The sequence below is a fragment of the Aphelocoma coerulescens genome (genome assembly GCF_041296385.1).
Source record: "Aphelocoma coerulescens isolate FSJ_1873_10779 chromosome Z unlocalized genomic scaffold, UR_Acoe_1.0 ChrZ, whole genome shotgun sequence".
Taxonomy (NCBI): domain Eukaryota; kingdom Metazoa; phylum Chordata; class Aves; order Passeriformes; family Corvidae; genus Aphelocoma; species Aphelocoma coerulescens.
This window is the reverse complement of record NW_027184085.1, coordinates 8,250,115-8,269,302: the sequence shown is the minus strand read 5'-3', so window position 1 is coordinate 8,269,302 and position 19,188 is coordinate 8,250,115. Positions and strand designations below refer to the sequence as shown.

Genomic DNA, 19,188 nt, shown 5'->3' with positions numbered 1-19,188 from the left:
CCAAAGGGAAGGAGTAGATGAGTGGCTGAATGGATCTTTGTCATACAAAATCCCCCAGCTCAGCTTAGCACCTGCAGTCTATCAATGCCTCATCACCAGGTTGTCTTCAGCTGGCTCCTTTTTTCCCCCCACAAAATTAGGCTTTTAAAAGAAGTTAATAGATTCCCACTGTTTTCACTAATTCCTTCACAAATTCCAGTGTGAAGCAGAAGGCTGCCACTTGTACTTCCCAGGACTTGGGACCTTCATCATCAGCTCCAGCTATATGGGAGGGAAAAGTTTTCTTGAGGAAGGCAGGAAAAAATAAAGCCATCTAAACACATTAAATCAAGTTTGCAGGGGTTGGGGTCAGGCCACTTTTTCAAGGGACAAGAGCAGACCCAAGTTGCTTGAGAGCCCACATAGACATGATTCCTGAAACACTGAATTTCTATTCCGAGAGTCCTAACCACTGCTGCGAACAATAAATACAATGTGTGGATATTAATATTGTATTAAAAGGTTTCATCTAAGGTATTCATTGGGTGTTTTCAATACCAGACCATGGCAGCATTATCTGTGTCTTAATGTACCAGCTACAACTGGTAAAGTGGTCTGCCTCAGCTGCCAGCCTGGAGCACTCCTAGCAAATGAGCTCTGCTGCTGGTAAAGTTGCACACTGGAGCACTTCACTGAAGAGGAGTTTGAAATATGAATGTCTAATAAGGGCTGTGAATGTCTAATAAGGACGTACTTTCTACATCATCCACCAATGGATTAAACAGGTGCTGTTTTCTTGAATGCTCAAAGATGGCATTGCTGATGACTCATGCCGGAACAGGAAGCTCGTTGAACACACTAACGAGTGCGCAAATCTATCTTCCTTCAGGATGCTTGAAAAGCAGTTGGATTCCCTGGCAATTATTCCAGCTGAAAAAGTAATTACTGGCCAGGGTGCCAACAATTCCTTAATGTTAAAGGCATAAATGGTGTAGTGTCAAAGGTAAAAGAAAATGTCCCTTGCACTCCTTTAAATGTCCTGATCTCTTGAAGGATGAAGTTTCATGATTTGATAGTATTCAGTAATTTGATTCTGTGTATTTTCTTAAGAGTGTTGCTGCACAGGTGCAATAACATATTAGCGACCATCTTTTTAGCCACAGAATAAAGCATTTTAAGCAGCAGTTTTATGGTATTACATTCATACTATCTTTAGCCTTCAGCTTCTCTTCCCTGGTTCACAAATTCTTTGCCAACAGGAGCTCTCACCTTAAGGGACTGACCTGGCTGGAAACTGAACCCTGAAGGGCGTTACTGGGTAAGGCAGACCTGGCACTGGCTGGAAGAGGGAGGGAATCCCTGTCTGGGTTTGATTGATGGGTGGGTTTGATTCTTCTTCTGTAGCTTTTTTTATGGGCTGTGGATGACTTTACCATTTAAATGTTGCAACACATTGTGGCTCTGTCTTCCTGCATCATGCTTAAGGAGAGGTAAGGAGACACCTTTACTCTAGTGCTTGCACAGAAGCTGTGCCTGTAAAGTCCATGTGGAAAATTAATGTGTGACAATTGGCACCCTATTACAGGAATGCTGCTCTTCCAGACATGTGGAAGACATGTTACTTCCTTGCTGACAAACCCTTGGTTCTGTGACTCCCATGAAGCCATAGGTGTGGCTTTGCTCCCTTGAACCACCTGGGTGCCTCCAGCTTTCCCTTGCCAGGTCCAGTTTCAAGTATTGACCCTACATCAGCAGTGGGTGTGGATCGGCAATAAAATCCCCTCCTTTCCAGCCTGGACTTATTTGGTGAAGCACTGGAGGGAACACAGCGAGAGGGTGCCTTGGGAAGCTCCTCATGAGGAGCGGCATTTAGATTTATACTGACCTGCCACCACCTGACTGGTTTATTAATTTGTGCAATCACAGCTAATACAAATGACCATAAAATTGACCTGGTCTAGTGGAAGATGTCCCTGTCTGTGAGAGGGGACTGGAACCCTTTTAACCCAAACCATTCTGTGATTCTGTGGAAACTTCCTCAGCCTATAGTCAGCCAGCACATGGTGAGACTCTTCTTGCTCTCACCCTTTGGGACAGGTACACTAATCCTTTCATGGAGTCGTTAGAATTGCTGTCTTATGTTTCCTTGCCTGGTTAACCAGACTGGCAGGTTTTGCCAATCTCTACTGTGGAGAACAGGGAATCAGCTCAGAAAATGGGTGGGTTTGATTCTTCTTCTATAGCTTTTTTTATGGGCGGTGGATGACTTCACCGTTGAAATGTCACAACACGTTGTGGCTCTGTCTTCTTGCATCGTGCTTAAAGGGAGGTAAAGAGACACCTTTGCTCTAGTGCTCACACAGAAGCTGTGCCTGGGCTTTTGGGACACTGTTAGACTTGTTCTTTCACTGGAGGTGTTAGAGCTCTTGGGGACATACAAGGTCCCGAAGCCACAGACAGCCCCATCTTAGCGTAGCCCAAATGTTAGCCCATGAGGCTGGCAAGTTAGGACTGTCTTCTAAAGATAAGAAGAAAAAGAGACACATTGTGGTTAAAATGGCTATTTTGGATGGAATGGTCCCTCCAGTCTTTTTCAAGAGCTGTGTCCTGATAATGTGGGCGGGGGGTGACAGCCCTGCTGTGCCTGCCAGTATGATGGGTGACTCTTTTGGACGGCAGCTGAGCACCCAGGCCTTACAATGACCCTGTGTACAGGGCTCCATCCTGACCTCCAATTTGTGTGCCATTGCAGAAAGTTTTGCTTTGCTGGCTTCCGGCTGCTGGGAGGGGAGCCCTTGCCACAGTGCTGCAGTGACTGTGAGGGATGAGGGCTGGCAGCCACAGTGCGCTTGCCTGGTTCCAGGGATCTGTTGGATTTGCCCCTCACCCAGACACATCCTGTCCTTCTGGTTCCTCCTCAAGGGTTTCATCACAGGAAGAGGGTGCTCCTCTTGGCCGCAGCTGATCTCACCATCAGAGGATTTATCCTTAGCTCTGATCTCACTTCTGCTTTTTTAAAGCCGTCATTATGATTCTGTGTTAGGAATCCTCCCTTTCAATGCCAGTTAGGACTGCACAAGGCTTTCTTCCAGTATCTCCTACCAGAACTGTGCACCTCATTCCTTTCTAACCTTTACTTTCTTTGTCACATTTTTGCCATTTTTCTTTCTTTTTCAGAGCTTTCTGACCTGGGATCTTCAGCTGTGATGTAAATCTGATATATTATTTTCATGCTTTGAAAACATACCTTTATGTTTGGGCTCTTGGAATGGGAGAAATTAGGTTGTGCCATGAGAGATTTATATTGGATATTAAGAAAATTTTTTCACAGGGTTGTCAAGCACTGGAAGAGGCTGCCCAGGGAAGTTGTGGTGTCACCATGCCTGGAGGTATTTGAAAGATACGTAAATATTTCACTTAGGGACATGGTTTATTGGTGGGCTTGGCAGTATTGGGTTGATGGTTGGACTCAATGATATTAAAGGTCTTTTCCAACCTAAACAATTCTTGGATTTTATGAAACCCACTGGAATTTTCTGCTATAATTCTGCAGGACAAATTCACATATATTTTTGTAGATGCTCTAACCTAGATGGATGTTTTTCTTCTGCTGATCATCACATAGCATGGTAGCATCATCTTCTTTTTGATCATATCCCTTTTCATCTCCCCTTCCTACCAATACTATTTTCAGGGTTGGATTTTTAACTTTTCTCCTCTCATAGATTTCTCTGACCTCCCCAGCCTCTGTCTCACCTTCCTGAAGAGTGTGACTGCTGTATTATCATCCTTCTCGCCTTCTGGAAATGTGAATACTCTGCAGAAGACAGGCATTTCATGCACACCATGAAATTAAAATATAAGAATCAATTTAGAGAGAATCTTGAGAGAGAGCATCTAATCCATCTCTCAGCCCTGGAGCACGATCCTATCAAGTTAAATAACTCCCTAATAAGTACTGGTCTAGTTTGTTTTCCCAAGCCACCCAGGATGGAGGATCCACACCTTCCCAGGCAATCAGCTTCACTGTTGTCACTGTTTGAAAATTCCCCCAATGCCTAATGTAAGCCCCCTATGTCACTTTTTCCTATCCAGCCCTTTTTTTCTGTAGACATGTATGATGGGTGTCCCCTGAGCACCTTTACTGTTTTCACCTTCTCTAATAAATCTTCTTTTCCAGGTCTCTTATTGCGGCAGATTGTGCCTTCTCCTTGCTATGCTTGGTTTCATCTCTAAAAAAGCACATGAAAGGAGCTTCACACCCTCCCTCCATGAGAGGTGGGAAACAGGTGAGTTCTATATAATTCAGTGAGACTAGTGTAGTCATGTTGTTCAGGGAAAGTCCCCCAGGCTTAAGATGATTACTTCAGTAATCATCTTAAATGAAAGGGCATGAAATTAAAATCACCAGAGAGAGTCACATCATCTCATCTCCCTATCTGTGTCTGCAGTCCCATATGTAGCCAAATGGCAGAATCACCCCAACCTAGGTACCCCAAACTGCCTGGGGACATGGTTTTATTCTGTCTGAGGTTTAAGACCTATAAGAAACTAATTTTAATCCTGAACAGGCTGCAGTCAGGACTTTGATTTCATTTAACATATCTACTGTGGCATGAGACTATTTCTAACCTGAAAAAGAATTTCAGGGTGAAGATATAACTCTCCCTTGTTTCCTTGTGATATCAGCTTTATGGACAATGGGGGACTAAAGCCCTCATCCAGTGTGATTCCCATTCTCTTAGCACTTAGCTAAGAAGTGGTCCCACTGGACTACTCAATATACTGGTAAATCTCAAAAGACCACTGTCCTTTGAAGAGGTTAGTCTCAAATGGGAAGGGGGCTTGTGGGCACTTCAGTTCTTCCTGGCTGTCAATGCAGGAAAAGTCCTGGAGGGTCTGTGTCCAGTATGGTGCAGGACAAGAGGATATCTCTTGGGTAGGGTATGGTTTCAATCAGGCAGCACATCCTGATAAAACCTGCACATGGGACTGGGAACCTGTGGGCCAATGGCAAATTGGTCACTGCTGCTTGTCATTAGCCCATCATGAGATGCCAGGGCATGGAAAACATGCTATAACCTTACTTAATCTGTGACCAGGCTGTCTCAGAGCCACATCAATGCTTTCTTTTTGCTGACTTCATTTAATTTAAAGCCCAGAAGGACAGTAGGATGCTTTCTTATCAACTTCCAAGTGTTTATCAAAACCCAAATGCTGGAGTACTGGCATTGCTGTTCTGACATACTCAACCCCAAGAATCCTTGACTGAGCCTGCTCCAAGTTGTGCCTTGGCAGTCATTTTGCAAATTGAAGCTGCACTGTAGCTTGGAGAGGAAGCTCACTGCTCTGACACTGCCTGCTTTCCTGCTGTACTCTGGGCATGAGAGCTCCTGATGCTGTCATGGGAATGATGAGATGGGAAACCAGCCATGAAAAACTCAGCCACAAGGGAATTTCCCGGCTGGTCCTTGCTATACTTTGCTTCTTTGGGCCTAACAGTGACAACACAACAGGGCTTTTCAAATGGTTTATTCTCCATCATTCATATGGATGGCAGAGGCTGAACAATGCTCAAAGTCTGCACCAGAGACATGCCTGATACCACCAGGAAAGCCGGTCTTACACCATGGGCTGCTCACTCTGAACAGAGGAAAGACAAACAGCAGCACTGGTGTGAAGAGAAAGGCAAAACCTGCATTTTAAAAGAAAAAGCAAACACTGGTGTTAGTGCTCAGCAGTATATATATTCTTCAGAGAACTTCCCCAACCTCCACTTCCCCAAAACATCCCCTTTCCTTCCAGTTTATAAAGCCCTTGTGGCACACAGTGCTGTGTTGGGCAAGACTTGGCAGCTCCCTGTGCTTACATCCCACAGCATGAGAGTATCTCTTGGACTCAGCTTCCTCCTGGCTTTCCTGGACCCAGGTGAGTTTTCCACTGGGACCTGCGGGGTTATGAGACATGGAAGAGGCTGGGAATGGGATGCTTTGTGTGTGAGGCTATTGTTGCCATCTGAGCCATAATCCATCTTGGCAGATTTGCACTGCAGAGGGGAGCAGGTGACCAGTCTCGGGGGTCTTTGGTCCTATGGGCCAACGTGCCCATGTGCTGATGAGGGTGTTGGCATTTACAACGCGAGCCTGCAGTCTGGTTTTCTGTGGTGCTCACGGGTGGTGCAGCCAGGACAGTCATCAGAGTGATTCAGGTTACTCTGAGGCAGCCAGACTTTTGGTCAGCTGAATCAATCTCCAGGCTCATTTATTTCACTCATGTCCAGGGTTGGGTGACAGTTTAGACATAATGTCAATTCAACTGTCCTTCAGTTCTGCTCTAGAAAAGCGCAGCTGACTTGGAGGTCTTGGGTCACACCGGCCACTCCAAGTAGATGCCACAGCCACTGCAAGGTGTCTTGGTTGGCACCTGGGTTTAGGGAAGTGACACATGTCCTGGACCTGTTAATCTACATGCTGGACCCTTGTGGGTGTGTGTCATGGAAGAGATACTGTTTGTCTTCTGTTGAAATACTTGCTATTCCTTTCTAAGTGTTTCCTGCTGGCCATCTGATATTCTGGTCTGCTTAAAGTATTCCAGCAGGTATCTGGTGAAGTGGTTTCCCCTAATGCCCACAAAGAGATATACAAAGAGATAATGCTTACAAAGGGAGTCTCCGGTTTGTACAGAGTACAGTCAGGACCTGCTGGCAGCTCTTATTCCCCAGCCACTGAGGTGCCCTTGTTCACTGCAAAGAGAGAATTTGGGGTCTGTGAATTCAGGGACACCTGAGTGCCTGCCAGGATGAAGGGATTTGTAGGGCTGCTGCCATCAGCAAGTCCAGGAAAACCCTAACACAGATTGCACAATGAAATAGGAAAAATAAGAGAAGAGAAATGTGAAAAGTGCTGATCAGTGCTGAAATCAAACATCAGCAAAAGGGGAAGTGAGATCCCTTATGACTGCTGCTCAGGAATGTGTCCTCTTCTCCCCAGGGACCTGCCTCCAGTGTGAGATTTGTCACAGCATGGGAAAAAGCTGCTCTGGCCCCATGAAAACCTGCACTGGTGCTGAAGACACCTGTGGCATTATTCTGCATGAGGTCCTAATAGGTAAGACATCCTCTATGTGTGCCAGTGGGGCTTTCAGAGTGAGGCTGGCTGGGGCACTTTTCTCTCTCCCCACTTCTGTCACTGGTAGTATGGTCCATCCTTGGATAGTCTGTTCATTTTCCTTTTACTGACAGAGGACCCAGAGATCAGTATAGTCTGGGACAAGAAAAGCTCTTTATTCCTCTATTTTGAGAAGCAGTTTTCTGCTGGGAGGGTTTGATTCTTAGTTGTGGAGGGAAGGACCAAAGCCTCATAGTGGGAGAAGACATTGGCTTTTAATTCTGGCTAAGGTGAATAGTTGAGTCAAGAGGCTGAGAGGCTGAACCATGACCTACACTAAACTACTGACTCTAGTACTGGGGGTGCACTGATGATTTGTGGAGAGAGAAGTATGCCCATCCTTGAGCAGGGATGGGGACACCATGGAACCATGCCATGCCACCAGGGCTGAGCTATCACTATATCATTGTAACCATCATCATCAATCAGTTTAGGTTGGAAGAAACCTTGAAGATCATCTATTTTCAATCCCCCTGCCCTGGGCAGGGAGACATTCCACTAGAACAAGTTGCTCAGAGCCCCATCCAGCCTGGCCTTGAACACTGCCAGAGATGGGAGACATCCACAGCTTCCCCTGGCAACTTGTTTCAGTGTCTCACCACCCTCATTGTCAAGAATTTCTTCTTAATGTAATCTTAATCTACCCTCTTTCAGTCTGAAGCCATTCCCTCTAGTCCTATTAGTCCACGTCCTTGTCAAAAGCCCCTCTCCAGCTCTCTTGGAACCCCTTTAGGCACTGGAAGTTGCTATAAGGTCACCTTGGAGCCTGCTCTTCTCCAGGCTGAACAACCCCAACTCTCTCAGCTTGTCCTCACAGGAGACATTGTCAATCAGTAACCATGTCCCCGTGGTTGATAAGTCAAAGCTGGTGCTGAGTCTTGACACAGCAGGACACTCAGTTGTGTTAGAGGCATGGCCTCGGTAGTTGCTCAACCTTAGTGATGTGATTGCTGCCTTTAAGGCTGGAGGCTGGCTCATATCCTACCAGCTTTGTTGTTGGCAGCTCCAGTGCCTGTCTTCTTCTGCTAGTGCATCCTCCCTTCATCCTTCAAGCACCTCAGCAGACTCAATTTAGCTCTTCTGCTCCCCTTTACACCTCTTGGTCTTGGCTGATGGGGTAGACCAGGCTTGCCTGTGTCAAGATACTTGTGGCTGTGATGGACTATGCGCTCTGCAGACCATACACAGGCTGAGCAAGCCTGTGCTGTGGGTCAGAGGCATGAGTCACACCATAATCTCTGCAGGGGGTGTCCTGACTCACTGGTGATGCTTCTCAGGGAGTTTAGGGTCCCTCTCAGGCCCTGGGACAGCTGCCTAGAAGTTGGTACAGGAACTAGCAGGAGGGGAAGGGAGTTACTTTGTGTTGAACAACTTGGCACTGCCTTCTACTTCATGACAGGGGGGATGGCCATCTCTTCATCCATCAAGTCCTGCCTGCCAGCCCACATCTGCCACCTTGGCCCTGTCACCGTGAACTATGGGAAGGTGAAAGCAAAGAGCCACTTGGTTTGCTGCACGGGCGATGAGTGTCGGACCACCTCTGTGTCATGTAAGCTCTTTTTTTTTCCTCATAGCCCATCCCCTCTCTGGCTGATCCATCCCAAGGTTATGCCTTCCAGGCTTAGCCATCACCTGGGTTATTCCCCTCGTTCCCTCATTGAAACCAGCTACAGCCCACGTCTTTCATTCCAGTGCCACCAGATAACGACGTGCCCAATGGATACCAGTGTCCTGCCTGCTACAGCGTGGACTCCTTTCAGTGCGGTAATGAAGTCGTAAACTGCACTGGATCTGAAGACCAATGTGTTGACCTTGCTGGGTTAATGAATGCTGGTAACTGCCTTTTATTTGGGGCCGTTTTTCTTCTTCTTGGTAAAATGGGTGAAACTAGTCTAAGATAAAGCACTGCTGACATAAAAATGGGCAAAAGATGTGAAATAGAAAGAGAGGAAGAGACAAGGAACTTGAAGTTGAAAACTGAAAATTTCAAGATGATCAAAGGGCAGGCTTTGTTTTTCCTTCCTTCTGCCCTATCATGCATGAATAATTGCTGGAATTCCTCACAGCATGGCATAACTGAGACCAAGAGTGGAACTGGTTTCCTGGGGCAATCTGGTACACAGGTGTGTAACAAGCCTGACCAAGGCCCTGAACCTGCTGGCCCTAGCTAGAATGTATGAGGGTGAATCTGGATCTAAGCCAGTTGCCAGCTCAGTGGAGGTTCAGATGGAGCTTTGTAGAAACACTGGCTTTCCCATGGGGTAATACCAGCCACTGGGGACAAGACACTGTTGCAGTGGCACTTCTGCATGAGGAAAGCCAGGGACATGTCCCTCCCCATGAAGTCCAGCCTTTGCACAGCTCCTTCAGAAATCTTTTTCCCACCTCAGATCCTGTAATTAGAGACAGGAAAGTAGACAGCAATTTTCCTGGTCACTCTCGTTTCTGCCCCTGCTACAGGTAAAAGACTTCCACCTTTCATGACAGTCACATCTGTGTTCCACCAGGCAGGAAAAAACCCATGGAAATAAAGGGCAGCAACACCAGCTGTAGAAGCAGATTGAAAAACAATTATCTTCTATATGGTTATGGATGAAGTTCCTTTGAGTTGATAACATTGCTAGGTGATGATGTGATGCCTGAAGGTCCTTGCTGTAGACTTTATTAATGTGCTGTCCAAACCCTAAATTAGATCATGTTTCACAGAGACAACATGAAGGAAAACAGGAATTTTCTTAGTCACAGCAATGGAAAAGAGTGGCAAAATTAATTCAGTGTACCACTGAAATAAAAAATGCTCCTAACTTGTCTTGACTTGATTGATCAGCCCCTGTGAGTGGAAAAGGCCTGTGCAGTGTGATAAACTGTGCAGAGGAAGCAGCAGTGTAGGGCAGCACAGGAAGGTGAGGAGCTAATGAAGTACCTTTACACGTTATTTGTATTTGAGATAAAATTGCCTGACAAAGTATTCCAGACCTCCATAACCTGCACAGCAGAGAAACATGAGCAGCATTAGCAAAAGCAAGCAACAGGAGCAAGAATATCTGAATGGGGAGTTAGGCACTCAGCACCTGCTCAGGTCTCCTCCTCTGGGAAATGCTCCAGTGGTGGCAAAGGACAAGTTCAGGTTTCAGTGGGCCTGTCAGTAGGTTTCTCTCTTGGTTTGGCTAAAATCCTATAAAGCCTTTGAGAATGAATTCCTCTTAATAAATGGCTCAGGCTGTATTGTCTTTGAGACTTCTCAACTCCATGTCAAATCTGACTGAGAGAAAGTCATCCAGTTCGAATGTCATGAGAGGGTCAGAGAGAGGAGACAATGAATACCTGGAGTACTGTTACACAGCCCCGGTCTCTTTAGGAAGCCAAAGTTTGGGCAGAAGAATCTTTTAACATGAGAAAGATAACTACTTAAGACATTTTCACTTTTTAAATTTAAATACTTAGAAGTTTTGAAAGTCATCTTTATTCAGCAGAAAGAAAGAAGACAAACCTTAAACTGTTTGTATTTGAAGTCAACAAAGATGGCCTTGCTGTTTCCTCACCTTTTTTCAGGGGATGGGAACAGACAGGGCTGGCGGGTTTGGAACCAACTGGATGTAACAAATGGGCAGTTCTTGGATTGGAAATGGGGACTGCACAGGCCAGGGTGGGAATAATGCTGGGGATTGGATCCCCTGAGGCATGGCATGTATTTCTTGTATTTCCCCTGCATAGGTGGACTGTCTCTGAAAGCTGCCATGAAGGGCTGCACCACCATTTCTGAATGCAGTATGGTAGGAGATGGAAAAAACAGCCTGGGGATGATGGACATAAAGTTGAAACGGTTCCAATGCAGACCAGCTTCTGCTTTGCACAGTGTGGTGCTTGCTGGGGTTGCCTCTCCACGCACAGCTGTCCTTCCTGTCCTGTCAGGATTCATCTTGGAGAAGGTACTTTTCTGACTCTCAGTAGTGCTGGGTTGAGCAAAACCCACAGCAAACTCCAGCAGTGGTGTGCAACTTAGTCCTGTTTGCTGTAGCTTCTTCTGTATGGGGATTTTGTTTTCTGATTAGCTCTTCTTTTATATTTTCACAGAATAAAGACAGCACTTACACTTCTTTTGTTTCCTTCTTTATATAATCTCATTTAAAGCTTCATCAGTTCAATTGTGGTTGGTTTTGTGTTGCATTCTCTCACTGCTTTATCCACACTGGGACCACATGAGATTGTGTGAGGTCTTCAGACCCTGCACAGGAAGTGGGAGCTCTCAAGGCAGCCCTAGATTCTACATCCACTATCTCAGTATAAGCGGCAACTTACAAAGCCACTTTTCCATGCTCTGAAAAGGACTGGAGATGAGTTCTTGGGAGGTTCACTCTGAGTAGAAAGGTCACTTGCCCCTTTTTCCATCCCTTGTATCCTATTTGTCCAAGTAGGAGGAGTCCCTCAGCTCAGAGGGCTGCTTGTGGCCCCTAGGCAGCTGTGAAATAGCATTTGCTTCAGAGATAAGTTACTGCAATAAGCAACCTGCTTCTGGCAGGAGAATTTCTCCTCATGGCTGTTCTTCTTGCCTTGCCAGACACTCTCCAATTTAGTTTTAAGTTTCATGATTATCTGGAATAAATGCTTATGTTGGGAACATCTAATTTCACAAAATAGATAGCTTTCCATGGTGACAGACTGCTGGGAGTCCAACTAATGGGAAGCTTCAGCTCAATGCCTGTTTCTCTTCTGTTGGCTGAACTACACCCACACCTTGTGTAGCCTCCCCACTTCTACATTCGCCACCCCCTGGCTGTTCTGCCCCAGCTACCCCTTGCCTCATGGGTATCCTTGAGTTTGTATCACAAAAAAACACTGAAGAAAAACACCTCATCAGGCAGCACTGCCATACCTGGGAGGTAGTACCTGCTGTGGGCTTAAGGATGGAGTGGTGGGAGCTCTGGGAAATGCTGGGGTGTACAGTGAAGGAGGGGTGTTAGCAAACTTCAACATCTTCCTGTGTCTGTTCCCAGATGAATGGCCCACTTCTGAAGCAGACTACAGGACTGTTAAGCAAAGTTCATGGTTGTGTCTGCTCCTAATAGCGCCAGCTCACAGTGCAGTGTTTTGGGCATGGAGTTCCCAGGATCAAGCAATGCAATTTCATCTCCTAATTCACTGCTAGGAAAGCCTTGGCTGCTGAAACCAGACCATAACGTGGCAGTAGCGAGATGACTACGCCTACATGTGCATGCATGAATGTATATGTGATCAGCTTATAACTTGCGGCAAGGGGACTGAATGTTCTTGTAGTTTTTATCTCCCCAGAATTTCACTTCCTCCCAAGCAGACTGAAACTCCTTTCTTCCTAGTATTCCCTCCAAATTATTTGGGATAAAATTTCATGTTATCTATTATAATAAAGGGGTGTGGGTTTGAGAGTGAAAATTAATTTTTTGGGGTGGGGAGTGAACTGATAATACAGATTTAATGCAGGGAAAGAGTCTGGTTAGACTCAGTTAATTATTTGCAGAGGCTGTACAATTACAGCATCGACGTTAGAGAAGGAACACAGCTCCCTCTTTGTGGAGTAGCAATACACTGATACTGCAACGACCCACTCCTTCAGCATTTTTCCAGATCTGATAACATCCTGGAATTAAAAAAATTCTTTATCTGTGTAAGTACATTATCCCTGAACACATCTCCTGCATGCTCATGCGGAACATTACATTACATTACTGTCCATGGCACCCCCATGGCAGATCTCGATCCGCTTCAATGGCTCAACCTTTCTCTTTCTGTTCATTCCACTCCGACCTGTGATGTTATCAGAATGGAAAAGCTGAATGGATCTGTTCAGCCTGGTCAAGACTTGGGTGATACACATCCAGAGAGCCATGGTGCTGGGGAAGTATTTCAGGGAGGACAAGGTGGAGAGCAGACAGCAATATTTCTGACAAGGGTTTGTGGTGCAGAAAGGAGAAGCAGCTTAATTTTGACCTCTAACTCAGTGTTGTGGCAAACAAAGCTGTTGCAATCTGTGACTGCATAAATGATGGAGTGACGAGTGGAAACAATCCTGCGTCTCTATGACTTTACCCTTGTGCTTGGTCCTATTCCAGCATCCACATTTTAAAATGCTGTTACAAATGGAAAACATGAAATAAAATGCCTTATAATGAAAGTCTTCAGGAACAAAAACCTCTGATTTCACTAAAAAGAAAGGCAGAGATGTTCCTTGTTACAGGCTATTACCACACTTATGTGGAAGTGATAAGATCTTAAAGGGCTCTTCTATACATGGGGTGCAACAATAACCTGACAAAACCAAGGGAGACAAAGCAACACCATCACTGTGCACAGAATGCAGCCATTAGACCAAAGGGTTCATCAGCTTTTATGTCTGAAATTTAGAATGAATACCTTTCAGAAATGAATGCAGACAGGTTAAAGACAGTTCAGGCAGAGCTGGGAGAAATGTGATAGACTGGAGGAAGGTGATAGGATGGTGAGCCTTCCTGGTCTCAAATCTGACTTCTGAGGAGGGAGATGATGCTGAAGTGTGTTCAGTATGTCCCTGGTGACGCCAATTTACCAAACCAAATCAAACAATGGCATCTTGGTATCTTGAGCAAGGAGTGATGAATGAACAACACTTGCCTCTCAGTATCTGCAGGGTGTGACAGCAGAGCTGCGGGCATGTCCAGAGACCCCTGTGAAGCAGCCACTCTGGGGAACACGGGAAGCCCCACTGCTCACAGGGTTTAATTGAGGCTATGCAGCAAGCAGCAGCCCTTGAGGTCATGGGCATGTTGGGGTGGGGCAAGGAGAGACGTGGCCAAAACCCATCACTGTGAGGAATTACTCCTGCGGATTTTAATGGGCTCTGAAAAAGGCCTTAGATACCAAACTGGGTTGTTTCCATCTGCAGCTTCTCCTTATAATATATACAAACCCTACTCCCACACAGACGTGCACATGCAGACATGTAAATACCAGAGCCTCCCTTAGATCTTGCAGATACTTTAGCCACCAGAGACACAGACACTCACGGCTCTGCATGGTTAAAGCTGCCTTCCTCACCCTCAGTACCCACCATGTCAACAACAGCCTTGATCTCCTCCTTTGTATAGCCAAGAGGGCTCAGACCACTGTCTTTGTTTCCCAGTCAGTGGAAAATTGACCATGTCCTGCCATTCCCTCTCTCTCCTCTGAAGTTTTGGTTTTTTCCCAAAATGCTGAGCCAGCCAGAAAGCCTGGTGGCAGACAGAAAACCTGTAGGAGATCTGAAACAGGGAGATGGACATGCAGGAGTTTTGCTCAACAGGCTGGTGATTCTGTAGGGAGAGAAGGTAGGGATTTGAGCTGTCATTTGGTGGACACAGTCCTGAGCTCTGTGGGTGGACTGGAAAGGAGCAGAGCAGGAGAAGTTAGGGAGAAGGGGCTGCATCTCTGTGCAGCCATGTAGCATGCAAGGCAGTTCTTATCAGATACTAAAACCCCTTGGCTCCTTTTTCCCAGCATACCTGGCTGGGAATGGTTTTTCTCTTATTTTCTCACATTTTGGGAAGTATTCCTGCCCCCAGCATTTTCACAGCCAGAGCTCATGACACCAGGACCTGGTTTATCTGACCAGAGCCTGGCCTGAGCTTGGCCTGGGGTTGTATCTGCAGAAGAATGCAAAATTGTTTCCTTTTTTAAATTTTTTAAAAAAGTTTTTTTAAAAACATAATGACTATGTTTCCCATAAGGAAGTTTTTCCAGTACGCTTGGCTAGCAGGTTCAGTGGGTATTTTGGGGCTCACACTTCTTCAAAGGCAGAGTGAAGACAAACGGGGAGTGAACAAGCAGGCTTTATTGCAGACAGGAACATGTGTCCTGCTGCATACCAGAGACATAATTTCTTCCACCTCTTTTGGGAAAGGATAGTTGGGTCTTGAGCCATCTGACCAAATCTGAACTTCTGCAAAATGTAATTGTCTGCACCTGAACATGTATTGAATTGCTGGGATGGTTGCATCAGTACTGCTCTTGGAGATCAGCTTCTAATTAAACTGTACATTCCCATTTGCGCTGTGAGATGCACCACTGGCAGAGGCATCTCTTCCCCAGACACAAAGTGTTGGGTGGGAAGGATCCCAGCCCGATGATGATGTATTTTCCCTGGAGAATGTATTTTATCTTAAAGTTGTGTAGCACAGAGACCAAATGCTCCACAGGTCAGGATTATGATAACCTTGTGTCAAAGCCTACGTGGTCTCACCTCCTAACTCCTTGGACACCTCTACTGCATGAAAATGTGCTGTTCCCAAATTTTCACAGTATTTTCCCTTCTCTGGTTTGCAATTGTGAAGAACAGCATTTAGTACCCACCTCTATTGCTGACACATGGAAGAAGCACCTCTCCCTTCCTATACATACCTGAACTGTGGCAGACTGTCTTAGGATCAGAGAATTGTTTAGGTTGGAAAAGACCTCTAGGATCACTGAGTCCTCTTATGTATGAGTGAATGAAACCAAAACTTACCCCTGAACCTAACTTGAAATCACCTCATAAATCACTCCAAGCAACTGTACTTGTAAGGCTGACCAATTACTAGGGCAAGAGCTGATGTACAGGTGGCTTGATATTAGGATGCTGCCACTGCAGGCACAGTTGTTTGGTTTTCAGATGTCACAGATAGAAGGAAGGGAAGGTTTCTTTCCACAGTTCACTGCCTCCCATGGTCACACCTCATGTCAGGTTTCATGTCCAGGGAATAAAATCTTGAGCATCCTGCCCAGAAACTTGTGTTGCACAGTGATGGATTCAGATTTTATCCTCAGAAGAATCTGGTAGGGAATATCAGATCACAGCACTCTTTCCAAACAGGATTCTGCTGAAGAACTCCTGGTATGGTGTGCCCTGCTAGAGAAAACCTGAAAACTATTGGCAGATGATTTCCAAAGGAGAAGCTGGTTGCAGGTATTGGGCTCTGTGCAGGCTGAAGGGACCTGTGAGGTTACAACTCCAGGAAACTACAAAGCCTCTTGTAGTGCCCAGATGAGGAGGATCCATCTCACAGTTGGATTCAAAGAGGGTGATGCAATATGGGAAGTAGCTTGTCACAGCCTGTGCAGAAAGTCTGATGGGAAAGTTGGATTCAGTGCAGGAGCTCTGGAGAGATGGGTGTTGTAGCAGGTAGTGTTGCAGGATGCTGAGCTACAGGATCAGTGAGAGGCTCAAGGTATGCTTAAGACGTCAGGTTTTTCGTAAGTGATTAAGTTCCCACACAATGTGTCTGTAAAAGGATGGGTTTAAGATGTTTTAATTAGTTCAATTCCCTCCTTCTTTTTCTTTATTGTGTTGCAGAGTCCATGACTGAGTACTTGCATACAGTGACAGTGGTCTGACACACAGTTTCGCTGGATGGAAATTTTTGAGAAGTGTGATTCAGTCTCCTTGGTCTAAGACTGTAGCTGTAGCTTCATTTATCTGTCTTGTGCTCTCAAACCTCTATGGTTCACTCAAGAAATTTGCAGACATGAGCATGGGAAACTGTTTTTTTCCTAAAAGGGGAGATGAAGTTGTTATTCTTTGCATAAATGCATATTGTTTGCAAAAGGAGCACTGTAAGAAATTAATTATAGTGTTACGAGATCCTTCAGATTACAGGAAGTGATGATCATAATGCCACTTACGTGCTAGAGTTGCTATAAGCTGCCAAAACTGCTAACAAGCACCATGAGCCAAGAATGGCCCCAGACTGAATGCACATGGTGCTTAGGACACTAAGGACCTGTGGGAAATATAAAAGCCATAGAATTATAAATGACAGATTCATTAAGGCTGGAAAAGCCCTTCAAGACCATCAAGTCCAACCTTTGAACTGAACATCACCACACCCACTAAACCATGTAGTGGAGTGCCGTGTCTACTTCTACTGTAGACAAGTAGACCTGGTCACTGACCAACACTATTCAAGTGTTATCAAGTAATTTACCAGTATCATTCCCCATTTCCAGCTTCTCTTCCTTCCACTTTTGTGCAGAAACTCCTGCCTGTGGACTCTGTTCCCCTTGCCTGGTGGGAAAGGTTGAGGTGTAAGCTGTGACAGGCAGCTGTGGAAACTCCCTGTTTGCATTTTCATGGCTGATATTCAGCCCCTGCAGAAAATCCAGACAGTCTGGACCAAATCCAAGCTGTGCATGTGGCATATGTCTTTCTCCATGAAGAAATCTTGGTGCTTCATGACTAGTTAAACAGCAAGTATGGTGCCTCAGACTGTGCAGAGGGAGACTTTCAAGCTGTTTAGGACAGTCCTGAGCAGGAGAAGGGGAAGGACTGGTGGGGGATCAGAAGTTACTAGACTCTATGACGCACATTCCCTGTACACATCCACGCTCTCCCATGCCTCCATCTGCGCTGGTTGTGGCAGTTCCTCTCTCCGCAGCCCATCTGCAGCACATGAGGAACTGCTCACACACCCTTTTTGGATATTTAGAGGAAGACGGTGTCTGCCTGGTGGTCTGTGCAATGTACTGGAGCCCTGCAGCTACTTCTGGCACAGGCTCTTCCTTCCCCTGCATCTAGAAATTCCTCTGCCCAAGTCCCAGCTCAGGAGCAAACCCTCCCTGGCTGAGCTGCACTGCCACAAAACCTCTAAACCCACACCAGGTCAGCTTTTCTCTGATGCCTCGACACAACCCACAGAAAAGAGTCAGAGCAAGGAAGGCTGGTTTTAAATCCAAGCGTTTATGCTGGCTTAGGTTTTCTGGTTAAAATGAGAGCTGGCTGGCAGCTCATCATGGGGAAATAACGGGCAGGAAACCTCAGAGGGAGACAACAAAGACAAAAAGAGATTTTCTTTTTCTTCCTGAAAGGATGCTTTTCTTACTGTTGGCAGCTCCGTGGGAAGGTTCATATCTCAGTTTCCCATCCTGTAACAAGGAGTACACCTTTCTCAAGAAGGATTCTTTAGGAAGACAGAAGCTGGCACCAGAGTCACCTTTTTCCTCTGCATTTTTGGCTTTTGGGTTTCAATAACAGCTCAATTTCTTCATCAAAACATGAGAAAATTCAAAAATATAAATTGAACTTTGATGCTTTAAACTGGGCTATTCATCTCTTAGCTGTTACGTAGACAGGCTGTGACAGAAGTGAAAATGAGTGAAATAACTGGAAAAAAATCACTAGCGGGGCAAATACATGATAAAATCTGAAAAAACCCTCAAAATTTGAAACAAAAAAATCAGCCTGTCAGGGAGAATATTTTCTGATGTGGACTTGGCACATGCTTGATGCTACGTGCTAAGAGTGCTAAAGGTTTCTTCCCTATTCTTATTCTGCTTTTCCTGATTGTGCTGTGGATCAACACAGCAAAAGACATGGCAAAAACTGGTAACTGCAGCAGATGCAGAGGGTGGGGCTTTCTAACATGATTTTGGCTATCTCCTCTTCCAGCACTTCAGAGCTGCTTTTCAAAGATAAAGGTCCCACAGTTTCAGGAAAAACCATAGTATCCCAGAAAAAAAGAGATGGAGGAACCTCAGAAATCGGCAGATATTGCACTCTTTTGCAGTGCTGCAAGTTGCAACTGTTTTTCTCTGGAGCTTCTCCAGAAAATTGTTGGCCAGGAAAACCAGAATTCCCGGGAAACAGGGTGGCCTTTTGATGGGGTCACACAACACCTCTGGTGGGGATGCAATCTCTTGGCCCCTCCTGCAGATAAATTACCCAGCCCAGTGCCCACTGAGTCACTCATGAGCGAGGGGACTTTAATTTCTCCTGGCAGTGTCCCTTTCCTTTTTAGGAGCAGGCACAGTTTAACAGTTAGAGGTGGTCTTTCAGCCTAGGTTCTATTACTGCATTTCTTTTTTCTTTTTCCCTTTCCCTCTCTGGCCTTTCTGACAATTGCTCAAAATTAGCTTGAAAGTGACTTTAATGAGATCAGAAGATCTTTTACAGGTTGCAGCAAGCATGACCTCACACTTCCACTGTATCCCTAATTGATACTGCAGGTTATCCTGTACTAAATTGGTGTGTAAAGTTCACAGTAGTGTCATTTGTAGTATTTTCAAACCTAATTACCTAGGGAAA

General features: G+C 45.5%; 1 protein-coding gene across 1 annotated transcript; it reads left to right on the top strand.

Annotated features, from left to right (window-relative positions):
- The first annotated feature begins 5,767 nt into the window (after positions 1-5,767).
- LOC138103175 (phospholipase A2 inhibitor NAI-like) lies at positions 5,768-11,242 on the top strand. The gene is made up of 5 exons (XM_069001252.1): positions 5,768-5,907; positions 6,969-7,085; positions 8,545-8,694; positions 8,838-8,978; positions 10,860-11,242. The coding sequence occupies exons 1-5, from the start codon at positions 5,859-5,861 to the stop codon at positions 11,084-11,086; spliced, it is 684 nt and encodes a 227-aa protein (XP_068857353.1). The 5' UTR covers positions 5,768-5,858; the 3' UTR covers positions 11,087-11,242.
- Positions 11,243-19,188: the final 7,946 nt, after the last annotated feature.